Raw genomic sequence first — 22,767 nt, forward strand, 5'->3', positions numbered from 1 at the left:
TCATCATTGATTATTATAAAAATATTTTGCTTTAATCTTTTGCAAATTTCAAATAGACTGCCTTATTGCAATATTAATTGCATCAAATAATGAGAAATAAGTTAATTAATTAATTTACCTATAATTATTTGTAATATTTATTACATTAATGATAATTAGTAGTAAATTGTTTTAGTATAAGGTTAAGAAATATGTGAATTATTATTATAAGTATTTAATAAATTTAGAAATTGTAAAATATTTTGTGTTCTTGGTGTCAATTGGAAATGGAATTAAATAATGCGTGATGACCTCAAGTCCAATTGCATCGATCTAAATACGAGAGAGCGCAAGGATTGGGATTGCATCAATAAATAAATTTCCAAACAGGATGTGCAGATTATTTTTTTTTGTGTAATATCAACTCAAAATAAGGTCAATTCCACTCATTTTTACGCTATTATTTGTACTCTACATTAATAAAGCGTTCCTTATGTCTACTTATATAAAACTAAAATTCATGTAAAACATTCTATTTACTTTCTCTGCTGTTTTTTTTGTTTGTTTGTTGTTAATAAAAAGAAACTTGCGAACGTGATGAAATGACTTTGCTGTTGCTTTTTTCTTTCGTTTTTTTTTTGGGAATGTCTTTTCATCAGAAATTCCGAGTAAATTCTCTACCCGAAAGAAAATGAGTTCGTCCGCTGCAGCAACTCGTTATTGTATGCTGCTGGAATGCTGCAGTTCCTTTTTGCTTTGATGGGATAATAACGTTGATTTGAGCAAATTGCATATTTCGAGATGGATCATTTACGTTCCACGATTATTATTTAAGCTTCTTTTGGCGCAAGCAGTGAAATAACACTGATGAATGCTACAAAAAAAATGAAACAATAAATTTCTCGTTTGCTAATGGTATTGAAAATGGGAAAGTTCGAAGCGCTAGAATAAATTTTCAAATGTTACGCGAAATAATTAACTTGCAATTTATTATAATTGAAATTTAATTATTTCCGTTTGCGCATTTCCTTTAATTACATTATTTTTTCGCAACAATTCCAATAACCACTTTATAGATAATTTATTGTATCTAACATTGATTATCTTTGATGATAGAAAAAACTTGTAGATATATTCAATATTCAATATCATTGAATTAATTTCAGTTAATTTATGAAAATCTCAATGTTTACTTTTAAAAAATTGATCATTTTCTTTTATTTTTTATATAATTTCTGCATACTTTTTGTTAAATAAATAATTTCTAATTAGATAATCTAAAAAAAAACTTAATTTCAACGTTTTTTCATTAATTAATTCTCTTTTTTACATAATTTCATGTAGTTTCTGCTTTAAACATTTTAAAAATTGGATTTTCCTGTCCTTCAATGTTTTGTTCATAATTTTAGTAATTACATTGTTTATAAATTTGAAATTTTTTACTAATTGGATTTCAGTTTACTAAATTTCAATGTTTTATTCATTAATAAATTCTATTTTTTTGTATATAATTCCTTATATTTTCTGGTTCTGTTTTAGAATTAGAATTTTGTAATGTTCTTCAAACAATTTATTCATATTTTTTTCATATTCAATAATTTCTATTTAAATTACATTACTAATTTTCTTTATAACTTTAAATTCACTAAATTTCAACGTTTATTAATAAATTCAATTTTTGTATATAATTCCATATATTTTCTGGTTTTGTTGAAAATTGGAATTTTATCTTGTATTGTTTTTGAAACAATTTGTTCATATTTTTTTCTTATTCAATAGTTTATAATTAAATTACATTACAAATGTTCTTTATATCTTCCAATTAACTAAATTTCGTCGTTTTTTTCATTAATAATTTCTATTTTTGTATATAATTTCATATATTTTCTGGTTCTATTGAAAATTGGAATTTTATCTTCGTGAAACATTTTGTTCATATAAGTTTCTTATTCAATAGTTTCTAATTAAATTACACTAAAAATTTTCTTTATATCTTCCAATTAACTAAATTTCGGCGTTTTTCATTAATAATTTCTATTTTGTATATAATTCCATGTAATTTCTGATTCTATTGAACATTGGAATTTTAACTTCTTGAAACAATTTGTTCATATTTTTTCTTATTCAATAGTTTATAATTAAACAACATTACTAATTTTCTTTATATCTTTCAATTAATTAAATTTCAACGTTTTTTTCATTAAAAAATTCTATGTTTGTACATAATTTCATATAGTTTCTGCTTTAAAATTTTAGAAAAAATTGAATTTTTTTTTGAAATTTCACATAATTTGTGCAAACTTTTTGTAATTAAACAGTTTATAATTATAATAAATTACATTACTAATTTAAGTTTCACGTTAATTTCAACGTTTTATAATAAATTAATTCGTTTTTTGATAATATCTCCTTTAAAAATTGAAAATTTTAATTTTTATCTTGTAATTCTTTGTTTACATAATTTAGGCATAATTTCGATAATTAAATAATTAATAATTGTATTACATTACCAATTATATTATTATCTTTCAGTTAACTAAATTTATTCAAAAAATATTTTGTTTAGAAAATTTTGATTTTTATTTATTTCAAATTTGTGTATAATTTTTGTAATTAAATATTACTAATTTCATTTCTGTATATATAGTAAAATGAAATTCAATGCTTCTTCACAATTTAATTAATTTTTTAGAATTTCTAGTAAAAAAAAAAAAAATTCATTCACATTTAATAATGCAATGATTCCAAATGGTTTTTACATTATTAAATTATAAAATTGATACAAACGTATATAAATTGTTAAGCAATTCTTCAGATGCAGCAATGGTTTCATTAAATATTTAACAAGAATAAAAAGTAATTCCAAACCAAAAGTTCTCTGTATCTTTAAACTTCACATAATTGCTTCGCGGACGTAAATTGCATCGGAAATTTATTACTTTAAAACCGCAAACCTTTTCCTACAACGACTTACCTTGTTATCTCAGCTTGATCGACCCACCCAATTTCGTTAAAACCACTCAACTTCTTTATTTTCTCCACTTCTCGCCAGAACCTTTGTTATGTTTCTATTAACAGCAAACAAACATAGCATAGCATTAAAATTAAAAAAAAAAAGTACTTATTATACAGTTTATTAGTATAATCAATACTAGTTCTTTGACGTTCATTATATAACGTTTATTGTGAAAGTTTCGGTGCTTTAAACTGCAATCTGTCTCCGCCAACTTCTCACATTTCGATGACTAATGTTCACGTCAATCCAGTCTATTCAATGTCTGCGAAACTCCGACGGAACTTCCTTGGTAATTCTTGTATTTCTCTGAGTTCTCTCATACACTTTTTTACTACATATGTCACTCTCTGTGATGTTTCATAATCCATTCACTTATTCCCAGTAAAACTTTTATAAAACTATAAAAAAAAACTTATTATTTAAAGAAATATTATTATAAATATTAATGTATATAAACTTTATTCAAATTTCAAAAGTTTGTTTGAGAAGTGCGGCTAACGAGTTACATAATAATATTTCGTTAGTTATGTGAGAGGAATTAAGTACATGCGCAAGTTGCAGAGAAGTTCCTTAATTAAGTTTTAACCGTAAGAAATGATATTAATCCGTCGGTTTAAAATCGTAACTTTGTTTAAACTGAATTTAAAAAAAAAGTATGTTCGTCGAAACAACAACAACAAACTTGAAAGACGAAAAAAAAATAAACAAAGGGATTATGTAAGGATGTGCGCGCGCTGTGGTTTTAATGCGAATGCGACTTTACGTAACGAAATTACACACGTCGACTCGGATAATTACGATGAACTTAAATTTGATGTATCAAATCGGAATGCGTAACAAAGTTAGCTCAATTAGTTAATTAATGTTTATGGGTAATGTTGAATTATGTAGATTTTTTTTATTGGTGAAGGTCAACTTATTAAGGTTAAACTATGATTATCCAAAAAAAACAAGAACTTATTATTATAAGTAAATATTTTTAATTTTAAGAATTTCTGTTGTTTTAAGACTTGCTACTTTTCTTTGTAGAAAATCCTCTTCGTTTTAAAGCTGATTCTTTCTAATGAATTGGTCATCAATCCAAGTAATGTTTTCTGCAAATATTGCTTAACTTAATCATAGTTAAGTAATAATATTTGTATCAATATCAATAAAACTAGTATTTTTTTTATTGAAATCAACTTAGTACAAAAAAATACTTGAATTGTAAACATTTCAACGAGATGAAACAATTTATTAGAATGGAATTTAATTGATCATCAATCCAAGAATTTGATTCTATTGACTTTGCTTAACTTTCGTCAGTTAATATGACACATTTTTTTCTTAATAAACTAGTATTTTCATTGAAAACAAATACAGTTATAACAAAAAATATTTGAATTGTAAACATTTCAACGAGATGAAACAATTTATTAGAATGGAATTTAATTGATCATCAATCCAAGAATTTGCTTCTATTGACTTTGCTTAACTTTCGTCAATTAATATGACATTTTTTTCTTAAGAAACTAGTATTTTCATTGAAAACAAATAGAGTTAGTACAAAAAATTATTTGAATTATAAACATTTCAACGAGATGAAACAATTTATTAGAATGAAATTTAATTGATCATCAATACAAGAATTTGCTTTTATTGACGTTGCTTAACTTTCGTCATTTAATTTGACACATTTTTTTCTTTGAGAACAAATAGAGTTAGTACAAAAAACTATTTGAATTGTAAACATTTCTACAATATGAAATAGTTTATTGGAGTGCAATTTAATTAGTAATTAATTGCTCATCAATCGAAGTAATGTCTTCTAAATAAATTGCTTAACTTTTGTTAATAATTTAAACATATTTTTCTCTTAATAAACTGTAAAATATTTGAGTATTTTCATTGAAAAGTAAAAGTAATACAAAATTAATTGGATTGTAAACATAATTTGTGATGAAGCTCATCAATCCAAGTATTGCCTTCCAAATACATAGCTTAACTATTGTAATTCAATTAGTCATGGTTTTTCCAATAAACTGCAATTTTTATTGATAAAAAGAAAAAAAACTTAGCACATAAGATAATATGAATTGTAAACATTTCATTTGGAGTGTAATTTAAGTAGTAATAAATTGCTCATCAATCTAAGTAATTTCTTCCAAATAGGTTGATTAACTTTCGTTATTCATTTAAACATATTTTCTCTTAATACACTGTAAAATATTTGAGTATTTTCATTGAAAAGTAAACGTAATACAAAATTAATTGGATTGTAAACATAATTTGTGATGAAGCTCATCAATCCAAGTATTCTCTTCCAAATACATAACTTAACTATTGTCATTCAATTAGACATGGTTTTCCTAATAAACTACAATTTGTATTGATAAAAATTAAAAACTTATATAATTCATATAATATGAATTGTAAACATTTCAACAAGATGATGAAACAGTTTATTGGAGTATAACTTAATTAGTAATTAATTGCTCATCAATTCAAGTAATGTCTTCTAAATAGATTGCTTAACTTTTATTAATAATTTAACATATTTTTTCTTAATAAACTGTAAAATAAACGAGTATTTTCATTGAAAAGTAAACGTAATACACAACATAATTTGTGATAAAGGTCATCAATCCAATTATTGTCTTCCAAACGCATAGCTTAACTTTTGTTTTTTAATTTGACATCATTTTCTTAATGGAGTATTATATTTATTGAAAAAATATACAAAGTACAAAAAATATTATGAATTGTTAACATTTCAATAAAATGAAACAATCTATTGGATCATCGATCATCAATCCAAAAATCTACCAAAAACATTGCCTAACGTTTATAAAATGATAGTTTTTTACAAATAAACTGTAAAATAATCAAGTATTTCCATTGAAAAGTAAACGTAACACAACATTAATTGGATTGTAAACATTCCAACGAGATGACACGATGAGAAACAAAAATAATTACCGCATTGTTTTCATTTGAATACCTGGAATATCCGATTATTTTTTTGGAATGTTTCATTTACATAATTATTTTCGTCAATAATTCCATACACTTTCAAAAAAGAAAAAACAACAATTGTCAACATAATACTGTTGACAATTAGGACAAAATTGAAAGAATTTTAATAATTTTATTGATTTTCAGAAGAAAAAAACAAGAATTTGAAGACAAAATACAAATATTTTAACACATTTTTATGGATGAAAACGATGATCTTTTTGGTTTCAGGTAAGATCGAGGTTCTTTTTTGTTTCTTTTCATTTAAAGAAATAAAAGAAACCACAGGGAAAACCGCAAATCGGAATAACATTTTTAAGTGCGGTCCGGATCGGGGAATATATATTTTAGGTGCATGACGTGAATGGAAAAATATCAACAGAAATCACTTTCATTCATGCTTGAAACAAATTTTGTTATAAATAAATGAAAATATTCTATTTTTAATTGGTTTTTCCAGTCGGAACTTACTTTGATGTATTTTTATTACACTGAAACATTCAACGGAATTTGTTTTATTAATGTGAGATTCATCAAAGTTTTAATACAAGAATTGAATAAAAATATTATTATGGTTTATGCAAATATTTGACATATTTTTTTCTTTCTTTCGTTCATTCAACAGCAAATTATGTTCTTTGTCAAAGATTACTTTTATGTACAAACAAATACAGTGGAACCTCGCTTAACGAATTTTTACTCGTATAGTGAAAAATATTCAAAAATACACATAATATGTGTACACAAGTTCTAAAAATGATCTAGCAGGCGCACAATCCGGGACTTCCCTTCTCATCGTTACTCGTTATGCAAAACGTCGCTCGTTTTCTTCCAATTTATTTTGCTCGTTACGCGAATAGAAAAATGGATTATGCGTACTTAATCCAAATCATAATAGGATGAAGCTGAAATGTCAGGGTACGGATTGACCTACATATTAAATCCGAAAGATTTCTATCCTTCAATCCAGCAAGTGACAACAACAAAGCTGATCCAATTCTACGCTCTTTATCTGGAGCACGTGAAGTAGTATAAACACACGTCAATTTTTTTTTTTAATATTTTTATACATCAACAAACATTGACATATTTCTCGAAAAATAAAGAAATTCTCATTGTCTCATTGTCATTATATCAACAAATTATATATAACAAAAAAATCTAAATTGTCTCTTACTAATGAACAGAATAACATTTTTTTTTGTACAAATACATTGTGAATTACGCAAGGATTCGTATAAGTTCATATGAATGAAGCGTAAGCAAAAAAAAAAATATGATACGATAATAATTAAAACGTCGAAGGTCGATGATATTAATTGTTGACTTTGTCATTAAACGACGTTTGTAATCGCAGTCTCGTATACTATTTATTTACTGAGATGCATTATTTTTTTCATATTTTACTTTTTGTACTTTCACTCAATGGAAACAACGGAACAAAAATTTGTTGTGAAAGTAATCCACTATGAGATTTATTATTTTTTTTTTGTGGCTTCTTTTAAACGATGAATGTAAGTTGGATTTGGTCAGCCGTAACAGTAATAATTGATAATTGGACGAAGATTTTAGAATGAAATTGTATTGGAAAAAAAATAATATAATTTGTGTTTCTAAATGGAATTTTTTAATATTTCGCAATTTGTAATTGTATTTTTGAGGTTTTATTCATCAAATTTCTTGATTAGAATATTTTGTGTGAGAGTTAAGACTTACATGTAGTTTATAGCAGCGTTTCTCAACTTTATAGCAGTGCAATTCAACATATGTGCTAAATTTTTTTTTGACAGCTGTCAAATTTAATTCAACCCAAATTGAGAAACGCTTGTCTGTAATAGCTAAAAACAATAGAATTAAAGAAATTAAAAAAAAGTAAAAGGTAATTAGATTAGAATTGTTCTCAAAAAATCAGTGAATTTTGTATAATTGTATTTCTAATTATTGATTTTCTTGATTAGAATATTTTGTGTGAGACTTAAGACTTAATATAGGAACGTTTCTCTACCTTTTAGCAGCGCCAACCAACATATTTGTTTGTAGTTTTGTACTGTCAGGTTTTCTTTGACACAAGGTGACAGCTGTCAAATTTAATGTGATCCAAATAGAGAAACGTTTGCAAAATAATAAAAGTAAAGACATTAAAAAAAAGATAATTGGAATAGAATTGTTCGTTTAAAAAAAAATAGTCAATAAAATCTCAAAAAATCAGTGATTTCTGTTAAATAAGTATAAGTAATTAATGAAAGACAAACCAATAATTATATTTTTACATTTTTTTTTTGACACAAGATGACAGCTGTCAAATTTAATGTGATCCAAATTGAGAAACGTTTGCAAAATAATAGAAGTAAAGACATTAAACAAAAGATAATTGGAATAGAATTGTTCGTTTAAAAAAAAAGTCAATAAAATTACAAAAAATCAGCGATTTCTGTTAAATAAGTAATTAATAAAATACAAGACTTACTGTGGAAATGTTTCTCAAGCTTTTAGTTTTATCAGCGCGACCCAACGTATTTGTTTGTAGTTCTACTGCTAAGTTTTTGACACATGGTGACAGCTGTCAAATTTAAGATGAGCAAAGTTGAGAAACGTTTGTCTATAGTAGATGAAAACAATGGAAGTACATAAATTAAACAAAAGAAAAATATAATTAGAATAGATTTGTTTTATTTAAAAAAAAACTCAAAAAGTCAGTGAATTCTGTTAATATGTATAAATAATTAATAAATGAGGTAGGAAAGTTGTAAATCAAGCAAAATTAGTGAAGTAAGATTATTTGTTGAATGAAAATCTACGAAAAATCTATTGAAAAATGAAAATTTGCAAAAGTAACAATTATTGTTTGCTTTTAGAAATTTCGAAAATAAATACAGTTGAATTGAATAATTAAAAGAATCAATTAAAAGACATGTTAATTAAATAAATACTAACAATTTGTATAATTGTAAAATTTTAAAATCAAATCAAAATCACGTGTTAAAGACTTTCAGAGAAAAAAATGCAAATTGAAGAATTTGATATACAAAACTTTGTAATGAAATAAAAACACAAAGATAATTAACTAGGTGGAGATTTTGCTTCTTGTTTGAATAAAAAATAAATAAAATGTCAACGTAACAATACCAAAAAAAAAAGATGAATTATGGTTTAAATATAACATTATGATGCACACATATGTAACAATTAATTAATTGGAGCAATAAAGCAAATGTACAGACAGAATTCCTCGCGATAAGAACATTGTTTATAGACCTTTATTTCATTTATTTTTAACGAAAAAAAAAAAAAAAAACAACAAACAAATATAAGCGAAGGTAACACGTTTTAGCGTTACATAATAATTATGAATATTGAAGGAAAATAATTGCATTATTTGCATTTCCAATAACGCTTTTAGAATACAAAAGAAATTAATGTTACCGCTTATTGAAAATACATTAAAAAAATAATAATAATAATAATAAATGAAGAAGTAATTTGTTAAGCGAATAAATTATATATGGATGTGAGGAGTTGCGCACGAGCGGAGTGGGGGGAGAGAGAAAACAGAAGAGTGGGCACAACAATAACAATACGATTTTTGCGAGGCAAAAGATAGTAAATCTAATAATCACCTTGTCGGCAGGTAATTTCGAAAAGCGTTTCCAGTTTCAATTGAAACACGAACGCGCGAACCTCGCAGACTACATGGCTACCAAAAAGGTAAACCAGTCTTTCTAATTATTCATGCGATACACACACACACAGTAATAATAAAATATAATACAAAAGTTTTAAACAAATTCGTTAAGTTATTAATTGGTTTTAACTTTTTTTTTTGTTTATATAGAGCAATGATTTCGGGTTGGACAACCCTGCGTTCCAGGAGACTAAGGATGATGTTGATCTTAAGAAGATCGACAAGCAGTTTTCGACGGTAAGAGTTTTTTTTATATATATTTTTGAACGCTTTCAAAACCCATTCGATTAGAAAATCAATTGGAATCGTGCATTTTTTTAGTGTTTTTTCAATTTGTTTTGGCTTTTTTTTATTACTATAGCCATTACAATTGTTCTGCGGTTTTATCTCACTCAATATTTATTAAAACTCGTTGCACAACCGAACACATAAATCCATTTTTTTTCTTTTCGTAAGTTCAGCAGTTATTAAAATTTCGAAGTAGTAAAAGTAGTAACCATTAGATTTTTTTTTTTGCGTTTTATTTTTAAAACAAAATTGGCTTTAAATTTATTATATATAGAATTATTAAAGAAAAAAACTCATATTTTGGATTTGTATAGTCAAATATCAATATTTCATTCATCACAAATTGGAAATATTTCCAAAAATAAGTTTTTTTCTAAACAAAATTTGCTTTAAATTCATTATTTCTTAGAGTTGTCAAAAACCAATCATATTGTGGTTATACATTTAAATATTTGAAGTTAAAATTTCACAATTGTATTAGACATTTTTACGTTTTTTTTAAACAAAGTTTGCGTTAAATTCATAACTTCTCTGTGTTCTCTTTTTTAACAAAATTGGCTTTAAATTAATTATTTCTCAGAGTTATTAAAGAAAAAAAACTCATATTTCGGATTTATTAATATTTCATTCATCACAAATTGGAAATATTTCCAAAAATATGTTTTTTTTCTTAACAAAATTTGCTTTAAATTCATTATTTCTTAGAGTTATCAAAAACCAATCATATTATGGTTATAAATTTAAATATTTGAAGTTAAAATTTCACAATTGTATTAGAAATGTTTACGTTTTTTTTAAAACAAAGTTTGCCTTAAATTCATTACTTCGGTGAGTTCTCTTTTTTAACAAAATTTGCTTCAAATTCATTATTTGTTAGAGTTATTAAAGAAAAAAAACTCATATTTCGAATTTAGTAATATTTCATTCATCACAAATTGTTAATATTTCCAAAAATGAGTTTTTTTCTTAACAAAATTTGCTTTAAATTCATTATTTCTTAGAGTTATCAAGAACGAATCATATTATGGTTAAACATTTAAATGTTCAAAGATAAAATTTTACAATTTATTAGAAATTTTTGCGTTTTTTCTTAAACAAAATTTGCTTTAATTTCATTATTTCGTAGAGTTATTAAAAACCAATCATATTATGGTTAAATATTTGAACTTAAAATTTCACAGTTGTATTAAAAAAAAATTACGTTTTTTCTTAAACAAAATTTGCCTAAAATTCATTACTTCTCTGAGTCATTAAGAATCACATATATATACATTTTTGAGCACTTAAATATTTGAAGTTAAATCAAGGTGAAATACTGGTCTGTGTTGTGTTGTTTTTTTTTCATCTCTCGATTTTTTTGAGAGCAGGAAACGTGTGTTTGTTAAATGTAAATATTCCACTTTTAACAATAGTAATTTTAATTAATTGTAACAACAATATTTATAATGTTTTTTATTATAATTAATGAAAATGCGTTTGTTGCTGGTATTTTTGTATGGTTTGCGGTGCAAATAATTTGCCCAAATAATTTGACTCTTCCAACTAAAACCGCAAAGATTTGCAAAGAAAACTGAACAAAAGCGTTCGCACTTAAATTTTATAAATACATTTTGTATAGTTGTTTAGAGTGATGCAAAAAGATAATGAATGCGGATTGTATTAATACTCAACGTAAATTGACTTGTTGAAGGATGTGGAAAACTTTTCGTTCGCCAGACAATGCGAACTTCGGTTCGTTTCTTGCATTTCCTCCATTCGTCTTCTGGTTAAATGCATTCCGAAATGGAACCAATTTGACCGTTTAACTGGATTTAGATGTAGTTTGTGTCTGCGTAGTTTTGTATATTTTTTTCGTGTGTGCTCAGTAAATTACAGTTTTCGGAACGGAGCAGTTGGGGGGATTATGGGCTGTTATTAACGAGTCGAACACGCGAACTTTTTTTTAGCTCTCTATCGTAAATACACATTATATTTGTATATCGAATGGCTTTCAAATGGAAACTTGTAGAAAAGTTTAATAATTGGGCGAATTGAAGAAAACTTAATTTCTTTTCAAACAATTCTATTCAAATTTGTTTACAATTGCGATATTATTGGTTTTTAGTGTATTAAATTCATGTTTATTTAGTAATTTCGACAATAATTGAAGAAAAATTGAAAGATAATTAAAAAAAAAATTAATATTTTACTTATTGAAACAAAATAATTAATTCAATACAATTTTACTTGATGAAATATACAGAAAAAGTCTAGTTTTAATAATTAATTTTCAAATAATGTGCTTTTCGAAAATTGTCCTAAAATTAAAGAAATTTGAAAAAAAAATTAAATTATTTTGTAATTATTTTCAAATAATTCATTTGGTTAAAAAACTGATTTCTGTTGATGTAATTCGTTTTAGAAATATATTTTTGTATTATTACAGAACTTCGATAAGAAATAAACTGTTAAACCAAATTATGAAATTTGGAAAATTTAGTTTTAAATGTGATTTTAATTGCTGTAATTCATACAGAAATATTCCATATGCTGAAAGTTAACTGCTAATTAATGTATTTTTTTTAATTTGTCTAAAAATTGAAGAAATTTTTAAGATAAAGAACAATAATTGAATTTTTGACTAATACTTCAATAATTAAAATTATTAAAAAAAATCGGATAAAATGATTATATTCCATCGTGTAACAAACAGAGAAAGTCCAATTTTACGTTGGTTAATTTTCATTTAATGTAGGTTTCAAATATTCCTTAGTATTGAAGAAATTTGATTTTTTTTTCAAGAATTTTCCAAAAATAAATTTTGTTAAAAAAATGATATTTTTGTTTGTAATATACAGGAAAAGTCGTGTTGTACAAAGGATAATTTGTACATAAATTTGTATTTTTTTTTGTAATTTGTCTAAAATTGGAAGAAATTAGAGGAAAAAGAAAATTAATTAATTTTTGATTAATTTTTCAATTATTAAAAAAAATCGGATAAAAAGATTATTTTCTATTGTGTAATAAACAGAGAAAATCCTGTTTTACGTTGGTTAATTTTCATTTAATGTGGCTTTGAAATTTTCTTTAGTATTAAAGAAATTACCAAATTTATCAAATATTTTCAAAACAAAATTTTTGTTAAAAAAATACAGAAAAAGTCGTGTTTTTATATAATTTTCAATTAATGTGTCTTTTTGAAATTTGTTAAAAAAAAATGTGATGAAATTTAGAAATATTTGATCAAAGTTCAATTATTGATTTATTTCTAATTTGGAATTTTATTATTTTACAACCGTTTTGTTTTGACGCGTCCCAAACATTTGTAATGAAAATAAACACAATAAATTTGATCATAGACTAAAATAAACAGAATTTAATCTTTATTGCTACTTTTTATGAATGGAAAAGGATTTGTCTATCATTGAAATATAAAAATAAACTTCAAAATATATACGAAAATAAATTAAATAAATACTTTTAAATTTATATTATGATGTAGTTAATATAGTTATTAGAATTTTAAAGTTAGTAGTTAAGCAATAACTTTAAAATTTGTATTAGTATTAATATTTCACATTTTATAGTTAAGCAATAAATTTAATAAAATAATTGGTAATCAGCGGTTTTCGACAACTAATGATAAAAAGTATAGTATTCTAGTAAAATACACATGATTTTCTACAAATCTTACATACAATTGAAAAAAATAATGAATTTATTTAAGATTTTAGAAAAAATAATTACACTTTTATAGTAAAAAATTATTACTTGCATACATCAAAAGTCTACTACACTAGTTTCAATCTATACTTGTACTTAACGGAGGAGATATCGAGTTAATCTGCGTGAAGCTAATTCAAGGAGATTAGCACGTTCTCAATTGGCAATAAAAGTTGTTACGTTTTCTTTTTTATGTTACAGATAAAAAAAAATAGCTTAGCAAAAATATTTCATTTATATTAGTTCAATTTACAAATAATTTAATAGTAATGAAATCGATAATCAAAAACATGTTAAAACATAAAAATTGGAATTCAATTTAAGCATTATTTGTAAAATAAGTTTTTTTTTATACAATTTTGCAGAAAGACAATTTCTTTTATAAACAAAATACTTTCAATTTCATAAATTATGATGAAAATACGACAAAAAATATGTAAGTTTCAAACTTTATTTTTTCTTAATAACTAAATATACTGCACTTATTGATTGTTCTACTCTCAATGGTCTAGCAGTTCTTGAAAGCTGTACATTTCTGTAGGAAAAAAAAAACAACTTTTCCTCGAGGGAGTTTTTTCTTTTCATTATTGCGGACGTAAATTTCTATTTTCGTTCTCAAAGTTAGAGCTCTTCCACTCGACAACTTCAATTGCCTTTTTCGATGTATTGAAACACTCCATCAAAGCTTTTAACAGAGAGATAACGATTTTCTTAATCTTTGTCTTATACATCTCAAATATACGATGAAGTAAAAAGTTTTGAGCGTTTTTCGATTGATGGCCATATCTTACGATGTATACGTTGCATCTTGTCATTCTATACTCAGACTTAAAGGTGACATAACGATTTAAAAAAAGTTCTTTGACAGTTTTGTGATTAGTTTATCCAGATGTGTGTTAGACCGTTCCAAAGTGGAGGTAAAAAAAGAGAAAATTTGATACATTCTTCAATACCACTATGACCAAGTGGAAATTATGGACCCAATGGTAAAGTGTTGGTTCCAACGCTTCCATTCTGGTAATATGGACGTCGAAGATGAGACATGTGAGCACTTATTCCATTGCCCAGGAACTGAAGATTAGCCAAAAAACCGTTTGGTCTCAAGGCTCAAGAAGAAGCTCAATGCATGGGACAAAACGCTCAGAACTTTTTACTTCATCCAATATTTTAAGTCTTCATGAAGATCATTATCATCAGTTTTAATAGTTAAAAATTGAGTTTATATTCGTAAAGCAGGAACTGTTTATACGTACATTTTTTAATTGGAATGTGGATAAAATAATGAGATGAACACGCGCTACGATTAATTGGGAAAGTACAGACGTATTTACTGAATTCACAATTGAAAAACTGATCTTTATTTATATAATTTTTTTACATTGAATTCATGATCACCGCAAAATGTGTGTAATAAAATATATGCAGTAAAAAAAAATCTTAAAAATTCCAAATGCTATTCGAATCGAACGCAATTACATGCATTAGTTTTGCGCTTCAAAATGTAATAATTACTGTTTTTCCTAACTAATCACCAGAAACAAAAAACAATTAAAGAAAACCGCAAATGCAAATTTAATTATATTTTATTTACTCTTTAATTTCAGTTCTCAAATATGAATTTTCACTTCTAGCATTGAAAATTCACTTAAGTATTGAAAATATGTTGATTGTTTGTTCATTATTACAAGTATATTGATTATTTTGTTACCTAAAAAATTGGAGTAAAACGAAGTATAGTGGTTAAAGTTAACGAGTTTAATACGTTTCAAAATATCCGGATTTTTACTCGTATAGTGAAACATATTAAAAAAATCGCAAACCCGACAACCGAAAGACCGTCTATTGAAATCCCGACGTTAGAAATCCCGACTGCATTAAAGTCTCGACGCTTGAAATCCCGACTATATCGAAATCCCGACTACCATAAAAATGTTATTGTAGAAATTTATAATAATAAAAGACACTGTCGAGATTTCGATATAGTTGGGATTTCGATATAGTCCGGATTTTGATTGTCGGGATTATGGTAGTCGGGATTTTGACATAGTCGGGATTTCGAACGTTGGGATTTTGAGCCAGCCGGGATTTCGAACTTCGGAATTTCTATACACTCGGGATTCCGAACGTCGGGATTTCGATAGACAGGATTTCGGTTGTCGGGCTTGCGATTACCACCCATTAAAAAATAAACATAAAATGTAAACACAAGTTTTAAAATCGTGCACATTTTGCTCGTTAAGCGAGTTTCGAATGTATAAAGTTTTCATTTGTAAATTGTTATTTCTCATTACATAAGTATACAAATTCGTCTAGATATTGAGTTTATTATGAAAGTTATAATAATACTTTATTACCTAATAAATTGGAATTAAAAAAAAAAACTAAATAAAAATGAGTTTTTTTTTAATAAAATTCATAACGTACAAATTTATTGTATTAAAATAATAGATAAAAATTGTGAACATGTTCACGAAAGCGCACATACATTTTTATTTATATTTTATATTTATTGGGTAATATTTATGCGTATTTTGTTGTTTGATCATACGTTTTTTTTTCCAATCGATTCACATGGAAATTGCTTTACATTTTTATTATACATTTTGTTGTTGTTGTTCGCTTTTTAGATGTACGCGCGAATTGCCACTGTTTATTCACAATATTCACGCAAATATTTTATTTATTCATACAAAATCTATGATCCAAAACTCAATTATTATTATTTTATTAGAAATATTTATTGAAATCATAAAATCAATATAGAATTGAAAAAAAAATTGATTCAATAATTTTGTTTATTATATTAAAAATTGAATTTAACTGCAGAAAAAAAACAACAATATTTAGATTAATAAACATGTTAGAAAAGTTTGGGTAATTTTATATGAAAATTGAGATTTTATTTTCAATTAATTATAAGAAAATTTCAATAATTTTGTTAAAAAACTTTATGTAATTCCTTAAGAAAATGGAAAAGATATTGATAATTTATATCCAATTTGATTTCAGTTGAAATATTTTAAAAATAAAAACGTCTTATGTTCATCCTTGAATAATTGTGGTTTAGTTGGAAAGAAACGCAGAAATAATTGACAGTAATTGAAATATATACATTGTTTTCAAGGAAACTGAGATCTGTTGATGTTTGCTCAATTCGAGATCAGTTTCTTTGGTCAAGTGCGAAAAACAATTTAATCTGTAATGAATCTGAAAAAAAAAATATATAACGCGCTGATTACCGCACTGTTTGAAACAGGACTAATCGAGAACTATAAAATCAATTAAAAGTGAAACCGCACTGAGCGAAGCTGCAATCTAAAATTCTTTGCTCAAGTGCGGAAAACAATTTAATTTGTAATGAATATGAAAAAAAACACATAACGCGCTGATTACCGCACTGTTTGAAACAGGACTAATCGAGGACTATATAACCGTATACAGATGTAATCAGCTCTTGACTGTATTAAGGAAAATCAATTAAAGTAAAACCGTACTGATCGAAGCTGCAATATAAAATTCTTTGGGCAAGTGCGAAAAACAATTAAATTTGTAATGAATCTGAAAAAAACACATAACGCGCTGATTACCGCACTGTTTGAAACAGGACTAATCGAGGACTATATAACCGTATACAGATGTAATCAGCTCTTGACTATATTAAGGAAAATCAATTAAAAGTGAAACCGTACTGATCGAAGCTGCAATATAAAATTCTTTGCTCAAGTGCGAAAAACAATTTAATTTGTAATCAATCTGAAAAACACATGAAACACATGAAAAAAAAACACATAACGCGCTGATTACCGCACTGTTTGAAACAGGACTAACCGAGGACTATAAAACCGTATACAGATGTAATCAGCTCTTGACTGTATTAAGGAAAATCAAATAAAAGTGAAACCGCACTGATCGAAGCTGAAATATAAAATTCTTTGGTCAAGTGCAAAAACAATTTAATTTGTAATGAATCTTAAAAAAAACATATAACGCGCTGATTACCGCACTGTTTGAAACAGGACTAATAGAGGACTATAAAACCGCATACAAATATAATCAGCTCTTGATTGTATGAAGGAAAATCAATTAAAAGTGAAACCGCACTGATCGAAGCTGCAATATAAAATTCTTTGGTCAAGTGCGAAAAAGAATTAAATTTGTAATGAATCTGAAAAAAAAAACACATAACGCGCTGATTACCGCACTGTTTGAAACAGGACTAATCGAGGACTATAAAACCGTATACAGTTATAATCAGCTCTTGACTGTATAAAGGAAAAGCAATTAAAAGTAAAACCGCACTGATCGAAGCTGCAATATAAAATTCTTTGGTCAAGTGCAAAAAACAATTAAATTTGTAATGAATCTGAAAAAAAAACCACATAACGCACTGATTACCGCATTGTTTGAAACAGGACTAACCGAGGACTATAAAACCGCATACAAATATAATCAGTTCTTGACTGTGAAAGAAAAATCAATTAAAAGTGAAACCGCACTGATCGAAGCTGCAATATAAACAATGCATTTGCCTTTGAAAAATTTCTATTTCAAATGCGGAAAATAAATTGTAGAATTGCTGAGAATGGAAATTAACTATAATAATGGTCTGTTACATGTCATGGATTTTATTGTTCACCTTAACATACTTACCTGAAAAGCACTTGCACTTCCGGTTCGACTTTAATTCCACGTTGCATTGTTCTCAAACGCATCACAGTGTATTGATTATACAATAAATTCTCGTAAGGTAACGTTATCTCTTCTTGTAAACTGACTTAATTGGAACTTTATTATCAAGATCTTCAAGCTTTACATAACAAAGTGTTATTACTCTGCAAAAATTAAATTGAAGCACATAAAAGTTGCAATGATTGATTAAAATCTGTTTTTCTTTTATTAGGAAAATCTTCAGCGTTATGATCAGAAAATTCAATTGAAAAATATAACATTTTGATCATTCATTAAAATCTTTATTTGTTATTACGATCTTCACTATAATTAACAAACTGTTATTTTATCAATTAAAAAAAGTAACTAATTTGTATTTAACTTGATTAAAAACTGTTTATATTACATAATCAACTTCGATTTATTGCTGTATCAAAGTTTCATTTGACAAGAATATAAAAAAAATACGAATTAGTTAAATCTTTGTTTAAATGTAAAATTAATGAAAAATTGATGAATCAACATTAATCTAATAATTTGTTATAGATTGAGATTAAGTTTTTTCATAAATATAAGCCGATTAGTCACTTTAGATTAACCATTTTCATATAACCAATAACTATTTTTTAATTTGTTGTTAGTCAGAAATTAACAGATGCTTTCAGAACTTAACTTAAGTAATTAATTTGAACTAAAAAAGTACGTTAAATTTAGACCAGTTTAAGTATACTTTTATCACTTAATATAATAATTGTTAAGATTTATACCATTAACAACTTGAAGATCTGTTTTATTTTCTTTTCTTTTTCTTATTCCATTGAAACGTTTCCATCGAATACATTCTTTTTTTCTTTGCTTCCACTGGAGACGATTTATTTACGTTTCCCATTATCCTCGCTTCTTCAAAGTCGCACTTACTCAAGTTTCTCACGCACAAATATACAACAAAAATAAGTAAATATATAGACAGCTTACCTACTTATGCGTTCTCGCTAATCCGAACAGAATCGAGAAAACGACAATTGCAAACATTCGCAAATCCAAAACTTTGTACAAGTTAAAATTCAATTTGAATATCATTTGAATCACTTGAAAAAAATAACTATTAATACGGTAATATCTCTGACTTCGATCATACTATTTATACACTAATATCTCAGTTGCTCGATTAGTACTGTTTCAAATAATCCGGTTTATTGGCGAAACAAATCCAAAACTTTACATAACTTAAATGATATTCAATTTGAATATCATTTGAATCACTTGAAAAACAATATATAACATGTATACTATTATTACAGTAATATTTCTGGCTTCGATCAATCCGGATTCACTATAGTACGGTTTGAAAAATTCGAAAGAAAGTAAATTTTACTTGAGCAAAATATATTATTTTTATACAAATATAAAGATATGTTTTTCCCAATCAATTTGTGTCGATTAGGTCGGTTTCAAATAGTCCGGTTAATACAGGAATATCTCTGACTTCGTTCAATCCGGATTCAATATAGTACGGTTTGAAAAATTCGAAAGAAAGTAAATTTTACTTGAGCAAAATATATTATTTTTATACAAATATAAAGATACGTTTTTCCCCAGTCAATTTGTGTGTGTGTGTGTATTTAGTTACTCGATTAGGTTGATTTCAAATAGTCCGGTTAATACACGAATATCTCTGGCTTTGATCAGTCCGGATTCACTATAGTACGGTTTGAAAAATTCGAAATAAACTAAATTTAACTTGAGATAATATATATTATTTTTATACAAAAATAATCGTATTTTTTTTCCAAGTCAATTTGTGTGTTTGTGTGTATTTAGTACCTCGATTAGGTCGGTTTCAAATAGTCCGGTTAATACACGAATATCTGTTGCTTCGATCAGTCCGGATTCACTATAGTACGGTTTGAAAAATTCGAAATAAACTAAATTTAACTTGAGAAAATATATATTATTTTTATACAAAATAATCGTATTTTTTTTCCCACTCAATTTGTGTTTTTGTGTGTATTTAGTTCCTCGATTAGGTCGGTTTCAAATAGTCCGGTTTATTAGCGGAACAGATTATCCGCATTATGCAAAACAGATTTCAGATTTTATACTCTAATTAGAATTAGAAAAAAAAATACTCATAGTATGAATTGATTAAGAAAATAATTGATTACAGGAAACGTTGATTGTTTGTTATAAAAAATAGAAATAAATTAGGAAAAAGATGAATAGCAAAGAGCTAAATTTACAGGAAATTATAAAAAATTAATTAAGAAAATAAACAATAATCAATTTGAAGTCATTAATTAATTTTGTAATAATTATTCCATATTTTATAATATTTATCAAAAAAAAATAAACACCAATTAAAATTATTTAAATAAAAGTTAATTATTACTTAAAATTTACAGAAAACTATACATTTGAGAAAGTAAATTAATTGGTATTTAAATTCAACGAAAAATTGTGTATGTTTTCATACATTATTATACAAGTTTGAGAAAACATCACTAGAAAATAAGATAATTATAAATTTGATTGATTCTATATATTTGTACACACTAATTGCTTATTAAAAAAGCATTAGTTGTTGATGTTTACGCAACAGATTTGCTTCTAGTTTTTTTTCATTGTTTTGAACAAATCCTTACAAATGAATGGATTTATTCAGACGTCTCGTCTCGTCTGCATCTCGGCTAAATACAATAAATTATTGCGTAATTAATTTCGTTTGTGTGTGACTTTTGGAATTACGCACGTTCGGATAATTAATTACAAATGATCGATTCGTGCGGATGTAGAACGAAAAGGAAGAGAATCTGGAGTGAAAAAAAAATTCGTCCTTCGTTTAAAATATCAAATTAAGTATCTATTTTTTATTTCTGTACACTCTCCGTGTTGATTTCTTAATCTACCTTCAGATTTGTGTGACCTTGTTGTATGTTTGTTCATTAATATATTGCTATATATTCACACGCGTTGCATTAGTTTATGAGGAAGTATTTTTTTGTATATTAAGTTTGAACAGATTATTAATTTCTGTATATATTTAGATTGATGATTAGATTTTAAATGTTTTTTTTTCCGATTTGAATTGGAAAAAAAAGTAACAGTTGATTAGATTTAAGTGAATTAGTTGACCATTACTAACGGCTGTTAAATTTCGGATTAGAAGATCGAGATCGAGGAAGGAGACCAGAGTCAGGATAGGGCGCAATGGGGCAACGGATTGGAGTTTCTGATGTCGTGCATAGCGATGTCGGTGGGATTAGGAAACATCTGGCGATTCCCGTTCACCGCTTACGAGAACGGCGGCGGAGCCTTCCTCATCCCTTACATCATAGTGTTGCTGCTGATAGGAAGACCAATCTATTACATGGAGATGGCGCTCGGACAGTTCAGCAGTCGCGGTAACGTTAAAGTCTTCGAAGCGCTTGCACCAGCTTTGAAAGGTAAGCGCAATAAGTGTGCTAACTCACAACAATCTTGATGAATTGGGAACGTGTCTTTAGGTATCGGTTACGGACAACTGATTGGGACTATATGCGTCGCCACTTACTACTGTTCGTTGATGGCCATAACCATATTCTACCTTGCCAACTCCTTCACCTCGGAACTACCTTGGTCCACCTGCAAATCCGAGTGGGCCGAAGATCTCGAGTTAAATGGAATCACCTGTATTCCGAGCGTGAATAAAGGGAACGGGACGACTCACGGAAACAGCAAAGGCTCCTCAGAACTCTGGTTTACGTAAGCTACATTTGATGCATATCATCGTTACTGTTGTCTTCTGCATTGTGCGAAATTTGCAGAAAGGAAGTGCTGAAGGAAATACCTAGTATCGAGGATGGGATCGGCTTACCGGAATGGCGCTTAACCCTTTGCCTTCTCGCCGCTTGGATTATAACTTTCGTCGTCTCGAGGCGAGGAGTCCAGAGTTCAGGAAAGGCCGCGTACTTCCTCGCATTGTTCCCGTACGTCGTCATGATAGCGCTGCTAATTAGGGCCGCTACCTTAGATGGCGCCGCCGAAGGTATCCTATTCTTCTACAGGCCCGAATGGAGCAAGCTACTGTCTGCAGATGTAAATTTTAATTAACAAACTTCCACGATAGACACGCTTTTCATTTATCTCTTGTTTTTTTTTTTGCTTGTTTTCCGCCCTTCTTAGGTCTGGTACGCTGCTGTTACTCAGTGCTTCTTCTCCTTGAACGTCGGCTTCGGCTCAATCACTATGTACTCATCGTACAACAACTTCGAACATAATATAAACAGGTAAATTTTGATTACTTCCACCCCATACTTTAATTAAACTAATTGAAAATATTACAATTCACTTCTACAGTCTTGTTTCTAATTGAATCTTCAGAATACCTGAAAAGCTTTTATATAACGTGCATCTATTTAATAACTTAAGTTTAAATCACTTTTTTTGTATTTAATGATTT

The 22,767-nt window shown here is 26.9% G+C and overlaps 1 protein-coding gene across 1 annotated transcript; it reads left to right on the forward strand.

The window, feature by feature from the left end:
- The first annotated feature begins 9,586 nt into the window (after positions 1-9,586).
- Positions 9,587-22,611, forward strand: LOC108556824 (sodium-dependent nutrient amino acid transporter 1-like). The gene is made up of 6 exons (XM_017913099.1): positions 9,587-9,694; positions 9,822-9,908; positions 21,493-21,772; positions 21,833-22,070; positions 22,133-22,403; positions 22,491-22,611. The coding sequence occupies exons 1-6, from the start codon at positions 9,680-9,682 to the stop codon at positions 22,596-22,598; spliced, it is 999 nt and encodes a 332-aa protein (XP_017768588.1). The 5' UTR covers positions 9,587-9,679; the 3' UTR covers positions 22,599-22,611.
- The last annotated feature ends 156 nt before the right edge of the window (positions 22,612-22,767 follow it).

This window comes from Nicrophorus vespilloides, unplaced genomic scaffold, assembly GCF_001412225.1.
Source record: "Nicrophorus vespilloides isolate i.1.1-1 unplaced genomic scaffold, Nicve_v1.0, whole genome shotgun sequence".
Classification (NCBI taxonomy): domain Eukaryota; kingdom Metazoa; phylum Arthropoda; class Insecta; order Coleoptera; family Silphidae; genus Nicrophorus; species Nicrophorus vespilloides.